The sequence below is a fragment of the Oncorhynchus kisutch genome, linkage group LG18 (genome assembly GCF_002021735.2).
Source record: "Oncorhynchus kisutch isolate 150728-3 linkage group LG18, Okis_V2, whole genome shotgun sequence".
Lineage (NCBI taxonomy): Eukaryota > Metazoa > Chordata > Actinopteri > Salmoniformes > Salmonidae > Oncorhynchus > Oncorhynchus kisutch.
Window position 1 is genome coordinate 68,043,021 of NC_034191.2, and position 22,029 is coordinate 68,065,049.

Genomic DNA, 22,029 nt, shown 5'->3' on the forward strand with positions numbered 1-22,029 from the left:
TGACAGGTGATGCATATCAAGAAGCTGATTAAACAGCATGATCATTACACAGGTGCACTTTGACTGGGAATAGATAAACTCAGCAACAACAAAAAAGAAACGTCCTCTCACTGTCAACTGCATTTATTTTCAGCAAACTTAACATGTGGTAAATATTTGTATGAACATAAGATTCCAAAACTGAGACATAAACTGAACAAGTTCCACAGACATGTGACTAACAGAAATGGAATAATGTGTCCCTGAACAAAGGGGGGGTTAAAATGGACAATTTCGGGAATCTTTTATTTCAGCTCATGAAACAGACATGTTACATGTTGCGTCCATATTTCTGTTCAATGTATTTCAGAAAAACAGAATATGAGTTGGCCTACTGTATGTTATCTGGCTATGCACCATGCCATAGGCTGTAGACTTGTTCATTTAGCAGACAAGATATGCTTATAAGTCCCGTGCCATTATTATATATTATATGATTTTATAGTAAGTAATTTAATAACTTAGCTGAATAAAATAGAAAGTATGTTTTCCCATTCCGGAGCGAGTGTGCATATGAAGTGGCTATGTTGAGCGTAAAAGTGATACGAACCATAGAATATCTTATAAATCAAAACATATATGGGCTGCATGATGCGTCTGGCTATTGATGATTTGAGAAAGTTACAAAAAAAATCTGTTTGCCTTCCATTCCTTGCCTCCGGCTGCTCACGCTGTTCTCTCATCAAGTGATCATATTTTCACCCATCAGACTATTCTCAATTCAAATTTGTCTCCACTAATATGTAAAGTGGTTTCGATTTAGAAGGGCCCATTATGAAATGGGCAGGAACAAAGACAGGGGGGAAAAGGACGACAACAGTATGCACTCGATTCACGAATGGAGGCCGATTTCTCGCCTGTTCGTTTTTCAATCATGCAGGCTCTTCTGGTTATTTCACTCCAGGCATCAACCACTGAAGAGCATGCAGCCTCTCGTTGGGCGACAAGTGATATTCCTCCCAAACTGTATGCCATGGGCTCTCCAACCCTGTTCCTGCAACTATCTAGTGTTCTGTATGCCATGGGCTCTCCAACCCTGTTCCTGCAGCTATCTAGTGTTCTGTATGCCATGGGCTCTCCAACCCTGTTCCTGCAACTATCTAGTGTTCTGTATGCCATGGGCTCTCCAACCCTGTTCCAGCAGCTATCTAGTGTTCTGTATGCCATGGGCTCTCCAACCCTGTTCCTGCAGCTATCTAGTGTTCTGTATGCCATGGGCTCTCCAACCCTGTTCCTGCAGCTATCTAGTGTTCTGTATGCCATGGGCTCTCCAACCCTGTTCCTGCAGCTATCTAGTGTTCTGTATGCCATGGGCTCTCCAACCCTGTTCCTGCAGCTATCTAGTGTTCTGTATGCCATGGGCTCTCCAAACCTGTTCCTGCAGCTATCTAGTGCTTCTTTTGGGAAACCACGTGAAATCTGTTGGGGAACATCAATAGTGGCATGTTTCACAAAGAAAAATATTTTATTCAACTATTGACAGCCCCTCTCTCTGCACACTCGAGAACGGAATGAAGGAGAGAGGGGAGGAGATAGAAACGCATGGTGAGATATTTCGTAGTTAAATGTAATGGGTCAATCTATTATGAAAATACCTTATTACTAGGCTATTAAAAATTAAATACATATTCACTATAGGCTGAAAGCTGCAAGCTACTGTAAGCTGCCCTGCACAATCAATTAACTAAAAGCATTGTCTAGGCCTATACGTTCTCTCTCAGACTCATGGATAGAAAGTTTGGAGCGTAGCACAAGGTAACCAGTCCATCCAGTATGCATACTAATAGATTCCACACTCAAAGCCAATAACTAGAATATGTTCAATTTAGGAGTATAGGCTAGACCAATAATGCACCAAAGACATCTTAAATCAGTAATTAAAAATACAACAATTCTGCCGTGCGTAATACGCGATAGACTAGGGTTCTCCAACCTTTTGTAGCACGAGAGCTACTTCTAAAAAATTGAACATGTTGCGAGCTACTTCTTTTGTTCTAGCTTTCAAATAGGCACTCTTCTCCCCTGCACATCTTCTTCAGCTCCTTAGTGCGCTACATTCTCTTGTACACTGTTTTCTGTCAATAGACCTGGTAAAATAATGGTTAATAAACAACTAACTCTGACCCACCTATAAAATCTGTTTTATATTTTCCCAAATTATGTTTTCGGTTATATTTTTCCTGGTTTTATATTTTTATTTTACTCTCAAAATTACAATTTCTCACAGAGAAACAATGAAATTAGATGTTCTGAGTCCATAACAACGCTTAAATCACATCAGAAGACCATTTATTGGGTGTCTGAAAGAACAGATTTAGATTGAGTATAATCCCCCTTTAATTGCACATCTGGCCCTTTATTTGTGCATCTAGCCATTGAGGAATGTGCCATCTAATGTGCTGGTCTATCGATGGTCCTGTACTGCTGCTGCTCATTTCATGGTAAAGTTAGCAAATAACATATAATATACAAACGATATACTTATGATATACTTCCTCCAATTAAGCCTACTTTACAGTTAACCTTTAATTGAGAAGGTTTTGGGGAAAAGTATTTCTGTCAAACCACAAGAAGGTTATCACATCAACTGGCTACACAGACAAACACTCACAAGACATAGCCCCTGCCTGTCTGTGTGGTGCAAGACTATGTCTTGTATAAGGGAACAATAATTTTAATGGGCTGGGGCTCATATATAGGCCTATGCATAAGCTCTAATATGTGTATGGGTGTTTTGAATTAATCATCACCTTTGAAAGCTCTGTCCATTTCATTGTTAGGCTTTTAAAAACAACATCCACAAAGACAATGTTTTTCCACTCAGTTTCAACCCGTTTGAAGTAATTTATTCATATTGATCAATCACAGTAAGAGTTTTTTTTAATGTACAGTACCAGTCAAATGTTTGGACACACCTACTCATTCAAGGGTTTTTCTTTATTTTTACTATTTTCTACATTGTAGAATAATTGTGAAGACTTCAAAACTATGAAATAACACATATGAGATCAGATAGTAACCAAAAAAGTGTTAAACAAATCAAAATATATTTTATATTTGAGATTCTTCAAAGTTGACATGATGACAACTTAACACACTCTTGGCATTATCTCAACCAGCTACACCTGGAATGCTTTTCCAACAGTCTTGAATGAGTTTCAACATATGCTGATCAATTGTTGGCTGATTTTCCTTCACTCTACGGTCCAACTCATCCCAAACCATCTCAATTAGGTTGAGGTCTTCTGATTGCGGAGGCCAGGTCATCTGATGCAGCACTCCATTACTCTCCTTCTTGGTCAAATAGCCCTTACACAACCGGAAGGTGTGTTGGGTGATTGTCTTGTTCAAAAACAAATTATAGTCCCACTAAGCACAAATCAGAAGGGATGGTATATCGGTGCATAATGCTGTAGTAGCCATGTTGTTTAATTGTGCCTTGAATTCTAGATAAAATCACTGACAGTGTCACCAGCAAAGCACCATCACACCTCTTCCTCCATACTTTACGGTGGGAAACACAAATGCTGAGATCATCCGTTCACCTACTCGGCATCTCACAAAGACACAACGTTTGGAACCAAAAATCTCCAATTTGGACTCCAGACCAAAGGACAGATTTCCACCGGTCTAATGCGCATGTTTCTTGGCCCAAGCAAGTCTCTTCTTATTATTGGTGTCCTTTAGTTGTGGTTTCTTTGCAGCAATTCGACCATGAAGGCCTGATTCAGTCTCCTCTGAACAGTTGATTGTTGACATGTGTCTGAACTTGAACTCTGTGAAGCATTTATTTGGGCTGCAATTTCTGAGTCTGGTAACTCTAACGAACTTATCCTCTGCAGCAGAAGTAACTCTGGTTCTTCCATTCCTGTGGCGGTCCTAATGAGAGCCAGTTTCATCATAGCGCTTAATGGTTTTTGCAAGTGCAATAGGGCTGGCTATCTTCTGTATAGCACCCCTACCTTGTCACAACACAACTGACTGGCTCAAACGCATTAAGGAAAGAAATTCCACAAAATAACTTTTAACAAGGCACACCTGTTAATTGAAATGCATTCCAGTTGACTACCTCATGAAGCTGGTTGAGAGAATACCAAGAGTGTGCAACGCTGTCATCAAGGCAAAGGGTGGCTATTTGAAGAATCTGTCATTATTTCATAGTTTTGACGTCTTCACTATTATTCTACAATGTAGAAACTCGTAAAAATAAAGAAAAACCCTGGAATGAGTAGGTGTCCACACTTTTGACTGGTACACATATATATATATATATATATATATTTTACCCCCTTTTTCTCAACAATTTTGTGATATCCAATTGCGATCAAATTACGATCTTGTCTCATCGCTGCAACTTCCCAATGGGTTTGGGAGAGGCGAAGGTCGAGTCATCCGTCCTCCGATACATGACCCACCAAACCTGCCCACTTAACCCGGGAAGCCAGCTGCACCAATGTGCTGTTCAACTGATGACCGAAGTCAGCCTGCAGGCGCCCGTCCCGCCACAAGGAGTCGTTAGAACGCGATGAGCCAAGTAAAGCCCCCCAAGGCCAAACCCTCCCCTAGCCCGGATGTCACTGGGCCAATTGTGCGCCGCCCTATGGGACTCCCAGTCACGGACGGTTGTGACATAGCCTGGGATCGAACCCGGGTCTGTAGTGATGCCTCAAGCACTGCGATGCAGTGCCTTAGACCGCTGCACCACTCGGGAGGCACCATGAAGTGAGTTTTAAAAGGACAATGCTGTTTTGATGCTAAGTATTTTTGATGTGATTTTCGATTGCATTAGCATTGCTGTCAGAGTGGTTAGATGGACACCAGAGCCCTGAGAACCAGACCATTAGGACATGATGGTCGTTAGTGAGTTGAGTACTAACAACGCATGTCCTGAGCGCACAAGAGGAGACTACCGTGACTCAATTTTACTGCCGGTATGGTGGTAATACGGTCACCGCAACAGCCTTAGATGGGGGGGTGGAGAGTAAGTAAATATCTGAGTGGGTGAATGAGTGAAAGAGCTAGGAAGTGAACAGGGGAGAGATGGAGAAAGGGGGAGGAGAAATGCCACTAACCTCATCTACAGCTCTCTTATAGCTCTAAAGAAGTTGGAGAAAAACGCAGAGAGAGGAAAGAGGGAGAAAATAAAAAAGGAATGTGGGAGGGACAGAGACGAGAGAAGATGAGAGAGATGAGACATGTATTGGTTAGTTCAGAGAAGAGAATGGGTTGTGTTTTTCTCTGTGTGTCTGTACTTACCGCGGGCCTGCTAGGTCGTGTCAGCGTCACGTCTCTGTTTTCTTCTTTGGTCTCCTGGGCCGATGCCCCAGAACCCTCCGCTTGATTTGCCCCTGTCAACCAATCACATTCTGCTCACTAAATAGTCAACCAATCACATCTTCTCTCTGACTGTATAGAGTGTTAAGGGTTGAAACATTTACAGTAACACACATGGGAATCTGTGTGGTGGTGTGTGTGTGTGTGTACCTCTTTCGTTGCTGCCCCCCTTGGAGGAAGGGGTAGAGGAGCTGGAGGAGCTGCCACTGCTCTTCCTCTTCAGGGGAGTTTCCATTGGGACATCAGTCCTCCGCAGGTCTGGGTTACTACAGCAACACACACAAACAACATTAAACTGCCTGATTCACAAAGGAACATGGAGTGTGTGTATAGTATATGTGTGTGTGTGTGTGTACCTGGCCCGTATCAGGTGTGCTCCAGCTTTAGGAGCAAGGCCCGCAGGTCCGTTTCCAGGAGAGTTCTTCCTGACCAAGGCTGGAGAGATGGACGTGGTCCTCTGGGGCACCTACACACACACACACAGGTTTGTTTTAATATCCTTGTGAATACCCAAAAAATTGTTTCCCCTTCAAAACCCTGTTTTCTTTAACCACTAACCCTGAACCTAATTCTAAAATAGCCTTTTTCTTGTGGGGACCGGCGAAATGTCCCCACTTGTCTGAATTTTACTTGTTTTATCATCCTTGTGAGGACTTCCATTCCCCACAAGGATAGTAAAAAACACACACACACACACACACACCACACACAGAGAGAGAACCAATAACAATCAGTTAAAAAAGGTCTAAGTGGGACACAGAGTGTCTGAGTAGATCATATACTGTATTCTCAATCGCAAACTAAGTTTGCTAAACTGTATGTACAGTTGAAGTCGGAAGTTCACATACACCTTAGCCAAATACATTTAAACTCAGTTTTTCACAATTCCTGACATTTAATCAGAGTAAAAATTCCCTGTCTTAGGTCAGTTAGGATCACTACTTTATTTTAACTTCTTATGGCTGCAGGGGCAGCATTGAGTAGGTTGGATGAAAGGTGCCCAGAGTAAACAGCCTGCTCCTCAGTCCCAGTTGCTAATATATGCATATTATTATTAGTATTGGATAGAAAACACTCTGAAGTTTCTAAAACTGTTTGAATGATGTCTGAGTATAACAGAACTCATATGGCAGGCAAAATCCTGAGAAGAAATCCAAACAGGAAGTGGGAAATCTGAGGTTGGTCAGTTTTCAACCCAGTCCCTATTGAATACACAGTGGGATATTGGTTATGTTGCACTTCCTAAGGCTTCCACTAGATGTCAACCGTCTTTAGAAACTTGAATGAGGCTTCTACTATGATGTGGGGCCGGATGAGAGCTCTTTGAGTCAGTGATCTGGCAGAGAGCCAGGTCCTGGTCATGCGCATTTCACATGATTAGCGACCTGCGTTCCATGGCTTTTCTACAGACAATGGAATTCTCCAGTTGGATCGTTATTGAAGATTTATGATAAAAACATCCTAAAGATTGATTCTATAATTAGTTTGAAATGTTTCTACGACGTTCGGCTAGACCTGTACGAGCGCTTGGATTTGTGTACTAAACACCCTAACAAAAGTAGCTACTTGGACATAAATAATGGACATTATTGAACAAATCAAACATTTGTGGTACTAGGATTTCTGGGAGCGCATTCTGATGAAGATCATCAAAGGTAAAGGAATATTTATAATGTTATTTCAGATTTCTGTTGAATCCAACATGGTGGATAATTTTGTTTTTTTTCTGAGCTCCGTTCTCAGATTATTGCATGGTTTGCTTTTTCCGTAAATTTTTTTTTTTTTATCTGTCAGTGGTTGCATTAAGGAGAGGCATATCTATATGTCAATTGTATTTTCAACAATTGTATTTTCATCGACATTTATAATGAGTATTTCTGTAAAATTATGTGGCTCTCTGCAATATCACCGGATGTTTTTGGAACTAGTGAACGTAACGCGCCAATGTATACTGAGATTTTTTTATATAAATATGCACTTTATCAAACAAAACATACATGTATTGTGTAACATGAAGTCCTATGAGTGTCATCTGATGAAGATCATCAAAGGTTAGTGATTCATTTTATCTCTATTTGTGCTTTTTGTGACTCCTCTCTTTGGCTGGAAAAATGGCTGTGTTTTTCTGTGAGTTGGTGGTGAGCTAACATAATCGTTTGTGGTGCTTTCGCTGTAAAGCCTATTTGAAATCGGACGCTGTGGTGGGATTAACAACAAGATTACCTTTAAAATGGTATAAAATACATGTATGTATTTAAGGAATTTGAATAATGAGATTTCTGTTGTTTTGAATTTGGCAACCTGCACTTTCACTGGCTGTTGTCATATCGATCCCGTTAAGAAGTTTACATACACTCAAATAGTATTTGGTAGCATTGCCTTAAATTATTTAACTTGAGTCAAACGTTTCAGGTAGCCTTCCACAAGCTTCCCACAATAAGTTGGGTGAATGTTGGCCCATTCCTCCTGACAGAGCTGGTGTAACTGAGCCAGGTTTGACGGCCTCCTTGCTGCTTGCTCGCACACGCCATTTCAGTTCTGCCCATACATTTTCTATAGGATTGAGGTCAGGGCATTGTGATAGCCACTCCAATGCCTTGACTGTGGTCCTTAAGCCATTTTGCCACAACTTTGGAAGTATGCTTGGGATCATTGTTCATTTGGAAGACCCATTTGCGACCAAGCTTTAACTTCCGGACTGATGTCTTGAGATGTTGCTTCAATATATCCACATAATTTTCCTATCTCATGATGCCATATATATTGTGTAGTCCATCAGTCCCTCCTGCAGCAAAGCAGCCCCACAACATGATGTTGCCACCCCCGTGCTTCACGGTTGGGATGGTGTTCTTCGGCTTGGAAGCCTCCCCCTTTTTCATCCAAACATAACAATGGTCATTATGGCCAAACAGTTCTATTTTTGTTTCAACAGACAAGAGGACATTTCTCCAAAAAGTACAATCTTTGTCCCCATGTGCAGTTGCAAACCGTAGTCTGGCTTTTTTATGGCGGTTGTGGAGCAGTGGCTTCTTCCTTGCTGAGCGGCCTTTCAGGTTATGTCGATATAGGAATCATTTTACTGTGGATATAGATACTTTTGTACCTGTTTGCTCCAACATCTTCACGGGGCCCTCTGCTGTTGTTCTGGGATTTATTTGCACTTTTCACACCAAAGTACGTTCATCTCTAGGAGACAGAACGCGTCTCCTTCCTGAGCGGTATGACGGCTGCGTGGTCCCATGATGTTTATACTTGCGCACTATTGTTTTTACAGATGAACGTGGTACCTTCAGCCATTTGGAAATTGCTCCCAAGGATGAACCAGACTTGTGGAGGTCTACAATTTATTCTGAGGTCTTGGCTGATTTAAAAAAAAAAATCCCATTATGTCAAGCGAAGAGGCACTGAGTTTGAAGGTAGGCCTTGAAATACATCCACAGGTACACCTCCAATTGACTCAAATTATGTAAATTAGCCTATCAGAAGTTTCTAAAGCCATGACATTATTTCCTGGAATTTTCAAGCTGTTTAAAGGCACAGTCAACTTAGTGTATGTAAACTTCTGACCCACTGGAATTGTGATACAGTGAATTCTAAGTGAAATAATCTATAAGTAAACAATTGTTGGAAAAATTACTTCTGTCATTCAAAGTAGATGTCCTAACCAACTTGCCAAAACTATAGTTTGTTAATAAGAAATTTGTGGTTGAAAAATGAGTTTTAATGACTCCAACCTAAGTGTATATAAACTTCCGACTTCAACTGTACATAGTGATTTGAGATAAACAAAGGTAAGGGTCCATAAAAGTTCTGAGACATTGTATTCCAGCCAAAAACAAACAGACATTGTCATGCAGACCTTAGGAGGTAGGTCTAGGTCTGTTCGTAGCCAGGAGCTGCGGTCCAGTTTGTCGAGGGGGGGAGCGAGGCGGGGAAGAGGTATAGAAGGAGGGGTGTCTGAGGTAGGATCAGAGTTCTGGCGGGGCATGGGGGGGCGGCCGGAGGATGGGGAGGGGGACAGGCCTGTGACCCCTGCAGGGTCGTGGAGAGACTGGGACCCAGACAGACCATGGGACTTCACTTGCACCAGGTGGGCCATCTGACAAGACCAGACCAGGACCAGACCATAACAGACCAGAAGAGCAGGATCATACATCAGCACCAGGCAGGTAGAGGAGCAGGATCATACATCAGCACCAGGCAGGTAGAGGAGCAGGTGTAGAGGAGGAAGAGAGGAGGAGCCAGAGGAGAGGAGAGGGGAAAGAGGTGAGGAAAGTAGAGGGGAGTGGGGAAGGAAGTAAGGAAAGTAGAGGGCGAGGTGAGAATGGAAGGAGGTAAGGAAAGTATTGGGGGAGGTGAGAGGGGAAGGAGGTGAGGAAAGTAGAGGGGGAGGGGAGAGGGGAAGGAGGTGAGGAAAGTAGAGGGGGAGGGGAGAGGGGAAGGAGGTGAGGAAAGTAGAGGGGGAGGGGAGAGGGGAAAGAGGTGAGGAAAGTAGAGGGGAAGGAGGTGAGGAAAGTAGAGGGGGAGGGGAGAGGGGAAGGAGGTGAGGAAAGTAGAGGGGGAGGGGAAGGAAAAATGAAAGGAGGAAAAACAAACATCATAAAGGGTAAACGTGCACCTACATATACTGTACACATGCACCCACACACTTCCACTCCCCCCCACACACACACACACCTGTGGTTCTACGGGGCGGTGCATGGGGGGTGTTCGGGCCTGCTGTATGCCCCCGCTGCTGAACGACTCTGAGCGGGGGGGCAGGGATGGATCAGAGATACGGTTGGACACTTTATGTTGCAGTGCTGGAGAACTCTGTCTGTTCAGCTTGGAACGCTCTTCCACCTGCCACACACACACACACACACACACACACAAAGTTAGAGCACAATCATTTATATTGGCCGTCAGTGACAGATTTATCATTGTATGTTTGTGTCTTGGGTGACGTGTGTCAAACCTCCAGTTTCCCTCAGAGCCGTTACCATGGAGGAGAAGCCCAGAGACAAACCTGGCTACAGTGTGCATGTGTGTGTGTACATGCCGGTGTGTGTGTGTGTGTACCGGTGTATGTACTGGTGTATGGGCGTCCAGAGGGAAGCAGATACACCCATGTGTGTTGAGACAGATATAGCCACGGCTGGCCTACATCAGCCCACAGTGGCCACTGGGGGGCAAGCCTGGTGGTGTGTGTGGCCTGGATCTAGGCTAAATCAGGAGCTGCAGTGTGTCCCTGAGAGAAGCCTGGTGCCTGAACATGAAGCAGACTAAAACACTCAGTTTGAAGAGCTGAGATTCTGAAGGAGACCGATCAGTCGGGTGTAAAGACTAGAGGAAGAGAGAGATGGGAGGAAGGGGTTAATGGCACACTTACAGACCATAATCTAGAAATGACAAGTCTGTTAGTCTCTGAAAGTACATCTATGACCATTCTAAAAGATGCCAGGCACCAGAACTTAGAGAGGGAAAGAAGTTGTTGTAGAAAACACCAGCCACCATTATAGAACATAGAACATTCCAGGCAGGGTTTTTTCAGGAGTCCGTCTCCTGGTGCAAGGGAAGAGAAAATGGTTAATAGGCACAGGAGAGTCATGTCCAGAAGAAAGGAGGTTCGGAAAAGAGAGAGCTTCCCCAGACACACCAGTCGAGTAATGTTAGTCCACCTCTGGAGAGAGAGAGGGGAAGGAAGTGTGTTAGACAAACAGGAAGTGGGTATGTCTCCCTGACTGACCAGTCGACCTGGACTCCTCCCCCTAGACTCCTGGACTCTTCCCTCAGGGCTCCTCCTTCTGGCCTCGGGATGAAGCAGGATTGGATAAGAGGAGTCAGGGGCAGGATCAGAGGTGCAGGACACACGTATACACGGAACAGTCACATTATGGCCTTCAGATTGGAGGAGCCTCTCCCTGGAGTGACTTGATTGGGCGGGGTAGGAGGGGGGGCGGGAGCGGGGGTTGTAACCAGGGAGCAGGAGGAGGTGTGATAGGCTGGTGTCTCCAGGCAGGTTAAAGGAGTGGTGCTTCTTGGGAGGTATACGAGGGGAGTTACTCTGGGCTCGACGCATCACCTAGAGACAGGGGGCGTCATACAGATCACACACACACACATACAGGTGGACATACTGTCAGTTCACACACACATTACCATGGCAGAACCTGAACAAAACTTTTCAAACACATAAACCAGTAGAGGATCTGTCCATGACGGAGACGCTGTGTGTGCCTGAGTAAGAGAGAGACGTTGTCAGATATCTTAAAGTTCAGACATAGTAACGCTACAGGGCTCCAATTCTTCAGAAAACATCAAACCTGCTTTTGGAAGCGAGAAAGAGAAAGACAGATCATTGTAGGAGACGATGTCAATGTTGCAAACTATACTGCTGGTGTAACCACATGAACTGAACCCATGTACAAGTGCTGAGTGTATCAACAGTACCTCCTTGGCCCAGGCAGGTTTGTCGTTATTGGGGGCTGTGTCTTTGTAGTGGTACAGCTGTTTGTTGTCTTGTGGCCGTGGCTCCTGCTGCTGCTGCTGTAAGGACACCAGGTAGGCTCTCTCCTGCTGCAGCTGTCTCTGGAGACGCTCTGCCTGCCGCTGCTCCTCCATCTGCTTACGCTTATACTCCTGTAGTTACACACACACACACTCACGGTTTAGGGGAGGAACGCAACGGCACAATGTTTATGCTGGGTTGTTGTGGAGGCTCTACTAAGATGTGGAGTAGGAGTAGAGAGCTATGGGGTTGTTGTGGAGGCTCTACTGAGATGTGGAGTAGCAGTGGAGAGCTATGGGGTTGTTGTGGAGGCTCTACTGAGATGTGGAGTAACAGTAGAGAGCTATGGGGTTGTTGTGGAGGCTACACAGAGATGTGGAGTAGGAGTAGAGAGCTATGGGGTTGTTGTGGAGGCTCTACTGAGATGTGGAGTAGGAGTAGAGAGCTATGGGGTTGTTGTGGAGGCTCTACTGAGATGTGGAGTAGGAGTAGAGAGCTATGGGGTTGTTGTGGAGGCTCTTCTGAGATGTGGAGTAGCAGTAGAGAGCTATGTGGTTGTTGTGGAGGATACACAGAGATGTGGAGTAGGAGTAGAGAGCTATGGGTTTGTTGTTGAGGCTCTACTGAGATGTGGAGTAGGAGTAGAGAGCTATGGGGTTGTTGTGGAGGCTACACAGAGATGTGGAGTAGGACTAGAGAACTATGGGGTTGTTGTGAAGGCTACACAGAGATGTGGAGTAGGACTAGAGAGCTATGGGGTTGTTGTGGAGGCTCTACTGGGATGTGGAGTAGTAGTAGAGAGCTATGGGGTTGTTGTGAAGGCTACACAGAGATGTGGAGTAGGAGTAGAGAGCTATGGGGTTGTTGTGGGGGCTCTACTGAGATGTGGAGTAGGAGTAGAGAGCTATGGGGTTGTTGTGGGGGCTCTACTGAGATGTGGAGTAGGAGTAGAGAGCTATGGGGTTGTTGTGGGGGCTCTACTGAGATGTGGAGTAGGAGTAGAGAGCTATGGGGTTGTTGTGGGGGCTCTACTGAGATGTGGAGTAGGAGTAGAGAGCTATGGGGTTGTTGTGGAGGCTACACAGAGATGTGGAGTAGGACTAGAGAACTATGGGGTTGTTGTGAAGGCTACACAGAGATGTGGAGTAGGACTAGAGAGCTATGGGGTTGTTGTGGAGGCTCTACTGAGATGTGGAGTAGGAGTAGAGAGCTATGGGGTTGTTGTGGAGGCTCTACTGAGATGTGGAGTAGGAGTAGAGAGCTATGGGGTTGTTGTGGAGGCTCTACTGAGATGTGGAGTAGGAGTTAGAGAGCTATGGGGTTGTTGTGGAGGCTACACGGAGATGTGGAGTAGGAGTAGAGAGCTATGGGGTTGTTGTGGAGGCTCTACTGAGATGTGGCGTAACAGTAGAGAGCTATGGGGTTGTTGTGGAGGCTCTACTGAGATGTGGAGTAGGAGTAGAGAGCTATGGGGTGGTTGTGGGGGCTCTACTGAGATGTGGAGTAGGAGTAGAGAGCTATGGGGTTGTTGTGGAGGCTCTACTGAGATGTGGAGTAGGAGTAGAGAGCTATGGGGTGGTTGTGGAGGCTCTACTGAGATGTGGAGTAGGAGTAGAGAGCTATGGGGTTGTTGTGGAGGCTACACGGAGATGTGGAGTAGGAGTAGAGAGCTATAGGGTTGTTGTGGAGGCTACACAGAGATGTGAAGTAGGAGTAGAGAGCTATGGGGTTGTTGTGGAGGCTCTACTGAGATGTGGAGTAGGAGTAGAGAGCTATGGGGTTGTTGGGGAGTCTCTACTGAGATGTGGAGTAGGACTAGAGAGCTATGGGGTTGTTGTGGAGGCTACACAGAGATGTGGAGTAGGACTAGAGAACTATGGGGTTGTTGTGAAGGCTACACAGAGATGTGGAGTAGGACTAGAGAGCTATGGGGTTGTTGTGGAGGCTCTACTGAGATGTGGAGTAGGAGTAGAGAGCTATGGGGTTGTTGTGGAGGCTCTACTGAGATGTGGAGTAGCAGTAGAGAGCTATGGGGTTGTTGTGGAGGCTACACGGAGATGTGGAGTAGGGAGATATGGGGTTGTTGTGAAGGCTCTACTGAGATGTGGAGTAGGAGTAGAGAGCTATGGGGTTGTTGTGGAGGCTCTACTGAGATGTGGAGTAGGAGTAGAGAGCTATAGGGTTGTTGTGGAGGCTACACAGAGATGTGGAGTAGGAGTAGAGAGCTATGGGGTTGTTGTGGAGGCTCTACTGAGATGTGGAGTAGGAGTAGAGAGCTATGGGGTTGTTGTGGAGCCTCTTCTGAGATGTGGAGTAGCAGTAGAGAGCTATGGGGTTGTTGTGGAGGATACACAGAGATGTGGAGTAGGAGTAGAGAGCTATGGGTTTGTTGTTGAGGCTCTACTGAGATGTGGAGTAGCGGTAGAGAGCTATGGGGTTGTTGTGGAGCCTACACAGAGATGTGGAGTAGGACTAGAGAGCTATGGGGTTGTTGTGGAGGCTACACAGAGATGTGGAGTAGGACTAGAGAACTATGGGGTTGTTGTGAAGGCTACACAGAGATGTGGAGTAGGACTAGAGAGCTATGGGGTTGTTGTGGAGGCTCTACAGAGATGTGGAGTAGTAGTAGAGAGCTATGGGGTTGTTGTGGAGGCTCTACTGAGATGTGGAGTAGCAGTAGAGAGCTATGGGGTTGTTGTGGAGGCTACACAGAGATGTGGAGTAGGGAGCTATGGGGTTGTTGTGGAGGCTCTACTGAGATGTGGAGTAGGAGTAGAGAGCTATGGGGTGGTTGTGGAGGCTCTACTGAGATGTGGAGTAGGAGTAGAGAGCTATGGGGTTGTTGTGGAGGCTCTACTGAGATGTGGAGTAGGAGTAGAGAGCTATGGGGTTGTTGTGGAGGCTCTACTGAGATGTGGAGTAGGAGTAGAGAGCTATGGGGTTGTTGTGGAGGCTACACGGAGATGTGGAGTAGGAGTAGAGAGCTATAGGGTTGTTGTGGAGGCTACACAGAGATGTGGAGTAGGAGTAGAGAGCTATGGGGTTGTTGTGGAGGCTCTACTGAGATGTGGAGTAACAGTAGAGAGCTATGGGGTTGTTGTGGAGGCTCTACTGAGATGTGGAGTAGGAGTAGAGAGCTATGGGGTTGTTGTGGAGGCTCTACTGAGATGTGGAGTAGGAGTAGAGAGCTATGGGGTTGTTGTGGAGGCTACACGGAGATGTGGAGTAGGAGTAGAGAGCTATAGGGTTGTTGTGGAGGCTACACAGAGATGTGGAGTAGGAGTAGAGAGCTATCGGGTTGTTGTGGAGGCTCTACTGAGATGTGGAGTAGGAGTAGAGAGCTATGGGGTTGTTGTGGAGCCTCTTCTGAGATGTGGAGTAGCAGTAGAGAGCTATGGGGTTGTTGTGGAGGATACACAGAGATGTGGAGTAGGAGTAGAGAGCTATGGGTTTGTTGTTGAGGCTCTACTGAGATGTGGAGTAGCGGTAGAGAGCTATGGGGTTGTTGTGGAGCCTACACAGAGATGTGGAGTAGGACTAGAGAGCTATGGGGTTGTTGTGGAGGCTACACAGAGATGTGGAGTAGGACTAGAGAACTATGGGGTTGTTGTGAAGGCTACACAGAGATGTGGAGTAGGACTAGAGAGCTATGGGGTTGTTGTGGAGGCTCTACAGAGATGTGGAGTAGTAGTAGAGAGCTATGGGGTTGTTGTGGAGGCTCTACTGAGATGTGGAGTAGCAGTAGAGAGCTATGGGGTGGTTGTGGAGGCTCTACTGAGATGTGGAGTAGGAGTAGAGAGCTATGGGGTTGTTGTGGAGGCTCTACTGAGATGTGGAGTAGGAGTAGAGAGCTATGGGGTTGTTGTGGAGGCTCTACTGAGATGTGGAGTAGGAGTAGAGAGCTATGGGGTTGTTGTGGAGGCTCTACTGAGATGTGGAGTAGGAGTAGAGAGCTATGGGGTTGTTGTGGAGGCTACACGGAGATGTGGAGTAGGAGTAGAGAGCTATAGGGTTGTTGTGGAGGCTACACAGAGATGTGGAGTAGGAGTAGAGAGCTATGGGGTTGTTGTGGAGGCTCTACTGAGATGTGGAGTAACAGTAGAGAGCTATGGGGTTGTTGTGGAGGCTCTACTGAGATGTGGAGTAGGAGTAGAGAGCTATGGGGTTGTTGTGGAGGCTCTACTGAGATGTGGAGTAGGAGTAGAGAGCTATGGGGTTGTTGTGGAGGCTACACGGAGATGTGGAGTAGGAGTAGAGAGCTATAGGGTTGTTGTGGAGGCTACACAGAGATGTGGAGTAGGAGTAGAGAGCTATGGGGTGGTTGTGGGGGCTCTACTGAGATGTGGAGTAGGAGTAGAGAGCTATGGGGTTGTTGTGGAGGCTCTACTGAGATGTGGAGTAGGAGTAGAGAGCTATGGGGTTGTTGTGGAGGCTACACGGAGATGTGGAGTAGGAGTAGAGAGCTATAGGGTTGTTGTGGAGGCTACACAGAGATGTGGAGTAGGAGTAGAGAGCTATGGGGTTGTTGTGGAGGCTCTACTGAGATGTGGAGTAGGAGTAGAGAGCTATGGGGTTGTTGTGGAGGCTCTACTGAGATGTGGAGTAGCAGTGGAGAGCTAGATAGCCATGGTGAAGAAGTGGCATGTCTAGAGGGAGGCCCACGGCCCTGTCATAAGAGGAAGAGTTGAGCACGTCTTCTCATCACCGTCCATGATGAGCCCGTCCTGCACTGCTACTCCCTAGACAAACTTTCCTAATCCCATTCCCCATAATATTTTACTAGAAATGCCGTTAATAAATGTTGTAGGTTAAAACTATGTCTTAGACAGTTTTCCAAACAAGCTTTGCGGTGCGTCCTGCTCAATTACTCAAGTCACCAGCCTCGACTGGTGTTGAACCATGTTATGGCCCCCCTAAACTGGGTCTGTGCCCCACCTTGGCCACCCCATTTCAAATGTTATGGCCCCCCTAAACTGGGTCCGTGCCCCACCTTGGCCACCCCATTTAAAATGTTATGGCCCCCCTAAACTGGGTCCGTGCCCCACCTTGGCAACCCCACTTAAAATGTTATGGCCCCCCTAAACTGGGTCCGTGCCCCACCTTGGCCACCCCATTTAAAATGTTATGGCCCCCCTAAACTGGGTCCGTGCCCCACCTTGGCCACCCCATTTAAAATGTTATGGCCCCCCTAAACTGTGTCCGTGCCCCACCTTGGCCACCCCATTTAAAATGTTATGGCCCCCCTAAACTGGGTCTGTGCCCCACCTTGGCCACCCCATTTAAAATGTTATGCCCCCCTAAACTGGGTCTGTGCCCCACCTTGGCCACCCCATTTAAAATGTTATGGACCCCCTAAACTGGGTCTGTGCCCCACCTTGGCCACCCCATTTAAAATGTTATGGCCCCCCTAAACTGGGTCTGTGCCCCACCTTGGCCACCCCATTTAAAATGTTATGGACCCCCTAAACTGGGTCTGTGCCCCACCTTGGCCACCCCATTTAAAATGTTATGGCCCCCCTAAACTGGGTCTGTGCCCCACCTTGGCCACCCCATTTAAAATGTTATGGACCCCCTAAACTGGGTCTGTGCCCCACCTTGGCCAACCCATTTAAAATGTTATAGCCCCCCTAAACGGGGTCCGTGCCGCACCTTGGCCACCCCATTTAAAATGTTATGGCCCCCCTAAACTGGGTCCGTGCCCCACCTTGGCCACCCCATTTAAAATGTTATGGCCCCCCTAAACTGGGTCCGTGCCCCACCTTGGCCACCCCATTTAAAATGTTATGGCCCCCCTAAACTGTGTCCGTGCCCCACCTTGGCCACCCCATTTAAAATGTTATGGCCCCCCCTAAACTGGGTCTGTGCCCCACCTTGGCCACCCCATTTAAAATGTTATGCCCCCCTAAACTGGGTCTGTGCCCCACCTTGGCCACCCCATTTAAAATGTTATGGACCCCCTAAACTGGGTCTGTGCCCCACCTTGGCCACCCCATTTAAAATGTTATGGCCCCCCTAAACTGGGTCTGTGCCCCACCTTGGCCACCCCATTTAAAATGTTATGGACCCCCTAAACTGGGTCTGTGCCCCACCTTGGCCACCCCATTTAAAATGTTATGGCCCCCCTAAACTGGGTCTGTGCCCCACCTTGGCCACCCCATTTAAAATGTTATGGACCCCCTAAACTGGGTCTGTGCCCCACCTTGGCCAACCCATTTAAAATGTTATAGCCCCCCTAAACGGGGTCCGTGCCGCACCTTGGCCACCCCATTTAAAATGTTATGGCCCCCCTAAACTGGGTCCGTGCCCCACCTTGGCCACCCCATTTAAAATGTTATGGCCCCCCTAAACTGGGTCCGTGCCCCACCTTGGCCACCCCATTTAAAATGTTATGGCCCCCTAAACTGTGTCCGTGCCCCACCTTGGCCACCCCATTTAAAATGTTATGGCCCCCCTAAACTGGGTCTGTGCCCCACCTTGGCCACCCCATTTAAAATGTTATGCCCCCCTAAACTGGGTCTGTGCCCCACCTTGGCCACCCCATTTAAAATGTTATGGACCCCCTAAACTGGGTCTGTGCCCCACCTTGGCCACCCCATTTAAAATGTTATGGCCCCCCTAAACTGGGTCTGTGCCCCACCTTGGCCACCCCATTTAAAATGTTATGGACCCCCTAAACTGGGTCTGTGCCCCACCTTGGCCACCCCATTTAAAATGTTATGGCCCCCCCTAAACTGGGTCTGTGCCCCACCTTGGCCACCCCATTTAAAATGTTATGGACCCCCTAAACTGGGTCTGTGCCCCACCTTGGCCAACCCATTTAAAATGTTATAGCCCCCCTAAACTGGGTCTGTGCCCCACCTTTGCCACCCCATTTAAAATGTTATGGCCCCCTTAAACTGGGTCCGTGCCCCACCTTGGCCACCCCATTTAAAATGGTCTGGACACACCACTGAGTAAAGGGTTAGCAGTGATAGGCTGAGGACTCAGGGATGAGAGGTCAAGGGTGAGAGGTTACCATCAGTAGGGCCTGCTCCTGGAGTAGTTGTTGCTGTAGAATCTCCAGCTGTCTTTGCTCCTCCTCCAGCTGCCTACGGATATACTCCTAACCAATCACAGGCCAGATAGCCAGGATATCAGCCAATCAGAGCAGTAGGAGAGCAGCCATGTGAGTCATCAGAGCAGTCGGAGGAGGCAGAAATAGAGTGACGTGGAGAGAGGAGGAGAAAGGAGAGGAGAGAAGAGGGACAAAGAAAGAGTGAGAGGTTGTACACAGACAGATTAAGGAGAAGTTATGCTGAAAGAGAGAAAGAACCAGAAGTAAAGATTAAATCCAACATAGAAGAGAGGAGACGTGGTAAGAGGGATAAAAGGGAGAAGAGAGAGAGAGGGTGAGAGAGAGTCTTAGTATTGAATCAAGTGTGTAAGACAAAAAAAACAAGATGTTTTAGAGACTGAAAATTACACGGAGTGAAAGAGAAGCGTTAGTGAAACAGAACCATCCGGATCCTTGACCCAAACCCTTACTACACCTGGCCTGGGACATGTAGCTTCATAACACCTAAATGTCAGCCTCATGACTGGTCTATGTTAAGTCTATATCTGGACTGCAAAATAGCTCTGACAGAATGGGGTGAATCCTAGTTGATGTGAGTGAGAATGTGTGTGTGTGAGTGAGAATGTGTGTGTGTGTGTGTGTGAGAGAGAGTGAGAGAGTGAGAGAGTGAGAGAGTGAGAGAGAGAGAGAGTGAGAGAGTGAGAGAGAGAGAGAGTGAGAGAGAGAGAGAGAGAGAGAGAGAGAGAGAGAGAGAGAGGAGAGAGAGAGAGGAGAGAGAGAGAGGAGAGAGGAGAGAGAGAGGAGAGAGAGGAGAAAGGAGAGAGGAGAGAGGGGAGAGAGGAGAGAGGGGAGAGAGAGAGGAGAGAGAGAGAGGAGAGAGAGGAGAGAGTGTGTGCGCACTTGAGTGTTACCTGTGTGTGTACCTGTTCTCTCTCTGCGTGCCTCCTCTCCTCATCTCTCCGTAGTTGTTCCATCTCTTCATAGCGTCTCCTCTGCTCTCTCTCCTGTTGCTTCCTCATCTCACGTTCTCTACGCTGTTGCTGTTGGAGAAAGAGAGAGATGAAGGGAGAGAGAGAGACAGAAAGAGACAGACAGAGAATGAATGTTGTAGGGTGAGCATCTTTTTATATAGGTTTTCAAAGCTGGCCCCAGATATGTTATCAAGCTGAGCTGTGCTGGAAAATGCAACGTGAACAGAAAGGATCTGAGGCAGCAGAGTAGGGTTCAGGTGTGCATCATAGATCATGCTGCTCTTCCCAACAGCGCTCTACCTCCTCCAGTCTCCTCCTCTGCTCTTTCTGCTCCTCTATGCGTTTCTGTCGCTCTGCCAACAGGAGGCGTTTGTGTTCTTCATTCTGCTGTTGCTCCAACTGCTGCCTCCTCAGAGCCTCAGAACGCTCCTTATTGGCCAGCTGCAGCCGCAGGAAGTCCCGCCTCAACGTCGACTCCCCAGGGATGTTGATGATGGAGCTGGACATGGACGAATGAGAGAAGGGATAGGAGAGGGAAGGTGATGAGCGTAAATCTCATTTGGAAGCAAATACGCATGCACACACCAGCGCATGTATGCACAAGCACAGAAAAAAACCACAAGCACCCTACCTTGGCTCCCCCATGTCCCGTTCCTCCTCCTCTTCCTCACTGCCACTGTACTCATACTCTGTCTCATCTGTAACACGCGGTTAGAAACACACACATTAAGCAGTTACAAACACACGTCGATGGCCGACACAGTGGGATCTGAGCCCTCTGTTGTATGTCTCACCCCTCTCTCCGCGTTTCTTCTTGGTTCTGTCGATGTGGTCCTTCAGTTGGATGCGGACCTGTCGTTCGTTGGGCAGCTCTCTGATGAAGGGGTGCTTCAACAGCTGCTCTGTGTTGGGTCTCTGACCATGACTCTTCACCAAGCAACTCTCAATGAACGACTGGAACTTCTTAGACCTGAACGCACACAGTGATAACATAGTGAATGCTTGTGTGAATGTGTGTGTGTGTGTGTTTTTGGTAACTCACCACTTCTTGGACTTGAGTCTGGGGGCGGGGTTCCTGGGGATCAGGAAGAGAGCCCTCATTGGGTGCATGTCACACAGTGCTGCAGAGAGGAAAAGAAAGGGTTAACACCAGAGCCTTGACACAAACACACACAATACCCATCTCAAGATACCCCCAATAACAAACCACAACACCTCCAACCAAGGCACACAACGTCTGATCGTGTCTAATGTCACGGTGTTGTGCCAGCCTGTGTTGTGGTTGGCGCTGGTACTTACGCGGTGCTCCTTCTGCCATCTCTATAGCCGTAATACCCAGAGACCACAGATCACTCTGAGAGAGAGAGAGAGAAAGAGCAAGAAGTTAGGAGGGATGGAGGAGATGACAAGGGAAAATACCCCTGAAACAAACACACTTATATACACACAGTCTGCTAAGGTACCTTGAAGTCGTAGGTGGCCTCAGGGTTTTCGTCGCAGGCGATGACTTCAGGAGCCATCCAATAGGGCGTTCCTTATAACGTGTTCCTCCTCCCAACAGTACGGTTCCAACTGAGCACTCACACCAGAAGCCACTGGAACACACACAAGTTTAACAGTTCGCTGTTGTACTCGTCTGTCTGTCTGTCTGTCTGTCTGTCTGTCTGTCTGTCTGTCGCTTACTGTTCGTATGTCTGTTCGTCTGTCTGTCTGTCTGTCTGTTCTGTCTGTCTGTCTGTCTGTCTGTTCTGTCTGTCTGTCTGTCTGTCTGTCTGTCTGTCTGGTCTCGTTCTGTTGTCTGTCTGTCTGTCTGTCTGTCTGTCTGTCCTGTCTGTCTGTCTGTCTGTCTGTCTGTCTGTCTGTCTGTTCCTGTCTGTCTGTCCGTCTGTCTGTCTGTCTGTCTGTCTGTCTGTCTGTCTGTCTGTCTGTCTTGTCATGTCTGTCTGTCTGTCTGTCTGTCTCGTCTGTCTGTCTGGTCTGTCTCTGTCTGTTCTGTTGTCTGTCTGTCCTGTCTGTCGTTGTCTGTCTGTCTGTCTGTCTGTCTGTCGCTGTCTGTCTGTCTTCTGTCTGTCTGTCTGTCTGTCTGTCTGTGTCTGTCTGTCTGTCGTCTGTTTTCTGTCCTGTCTGGTCTGTCTGTTCTG

General features: G+C 47.1%; 1 protein-coding gene and 1 pseudogene across 14 annotated transcripts in view; both read right to left on the reverse strand.

Moving 5' to 3' along the window:
- Positions 1-21,497, reverse strand: part of LOC109909909 (TRAF2 and NCK-interacting protein kinase) — a 42,969-nt gene extending 21,472 nt beyond the window's left edge. For 3 of the 14 annotated variants that reach the window (XM_031796568.1, XM_031796572.1, XM_031796561.1), the window contains exons 1-16: positions 21,352-21,497; positions 21,188-21,242; positions 20,931-21,009; positions 20,683-20,858; positions 20,520-20,586; positions 20,189-20,387; positions 19,829-19,957; positions 18,879-18,965; positions 11,806-11,994; positions 11,102-11,437; positions 10,051-10,215; positions 9,233-9,472; positions 5,730-5,839; positions 5,524-5,639; positions 5,296-5,387; positions 5,112-5,135 (exon numbers count right to left, since the gene is read on the reverse strand). In XM_031796568.1, coding sequence (XP_031652428.1) covers positions 5,112-5,135; positions 5,296-5,387; positions 5,524-5,639; positions 5,730-5,839; positions 9,233-9,472; positions 10,051-10,215; positions 11,102-11,437; positions 11,806-11,994; positions 18,879-18,965; positions 19,829-19,957; positions 20,189-20,387; positions 20,520-20,586; positions 20,683-20,858; positions 20,931-21,009; positions 21,188-21,242; positions 21,352-21,408 — 2,121 coding nt within the window. In that variant the 5' untranslated portion in view covers positions 21,409-21,497. The remainder of the gene's footprint in view (positions 1-5,111; positions 5,136-5,295; positions 5,388-5,523; positions 5,640-5,729; positions 5,840-9,232; positions 9,473-10,050; positions 10,216-11,101; positions 11,438-11,805; positions 11,995-18,878; positions 18,966-19,828; positions 19,958-20,188; positions 20,388-20,519; positions 20,587-20,682; positions 20,859-20,930; positions 21,010-21,187; positions 21,243-21,351) is intronic. The other 11 variants (XM_031796569.1, XM_031796573.1, XM_031796564.1 and 8 more) reach the window with 9 other exon arrangements.
- The window catches only part of LOC116354714 (traf2 and NCK-interacting protein kinase-like), a 19,492-nt pseudogene continuing 18,931 nt past the window's right edge, over positions 21,469-22,029 (reverse strand).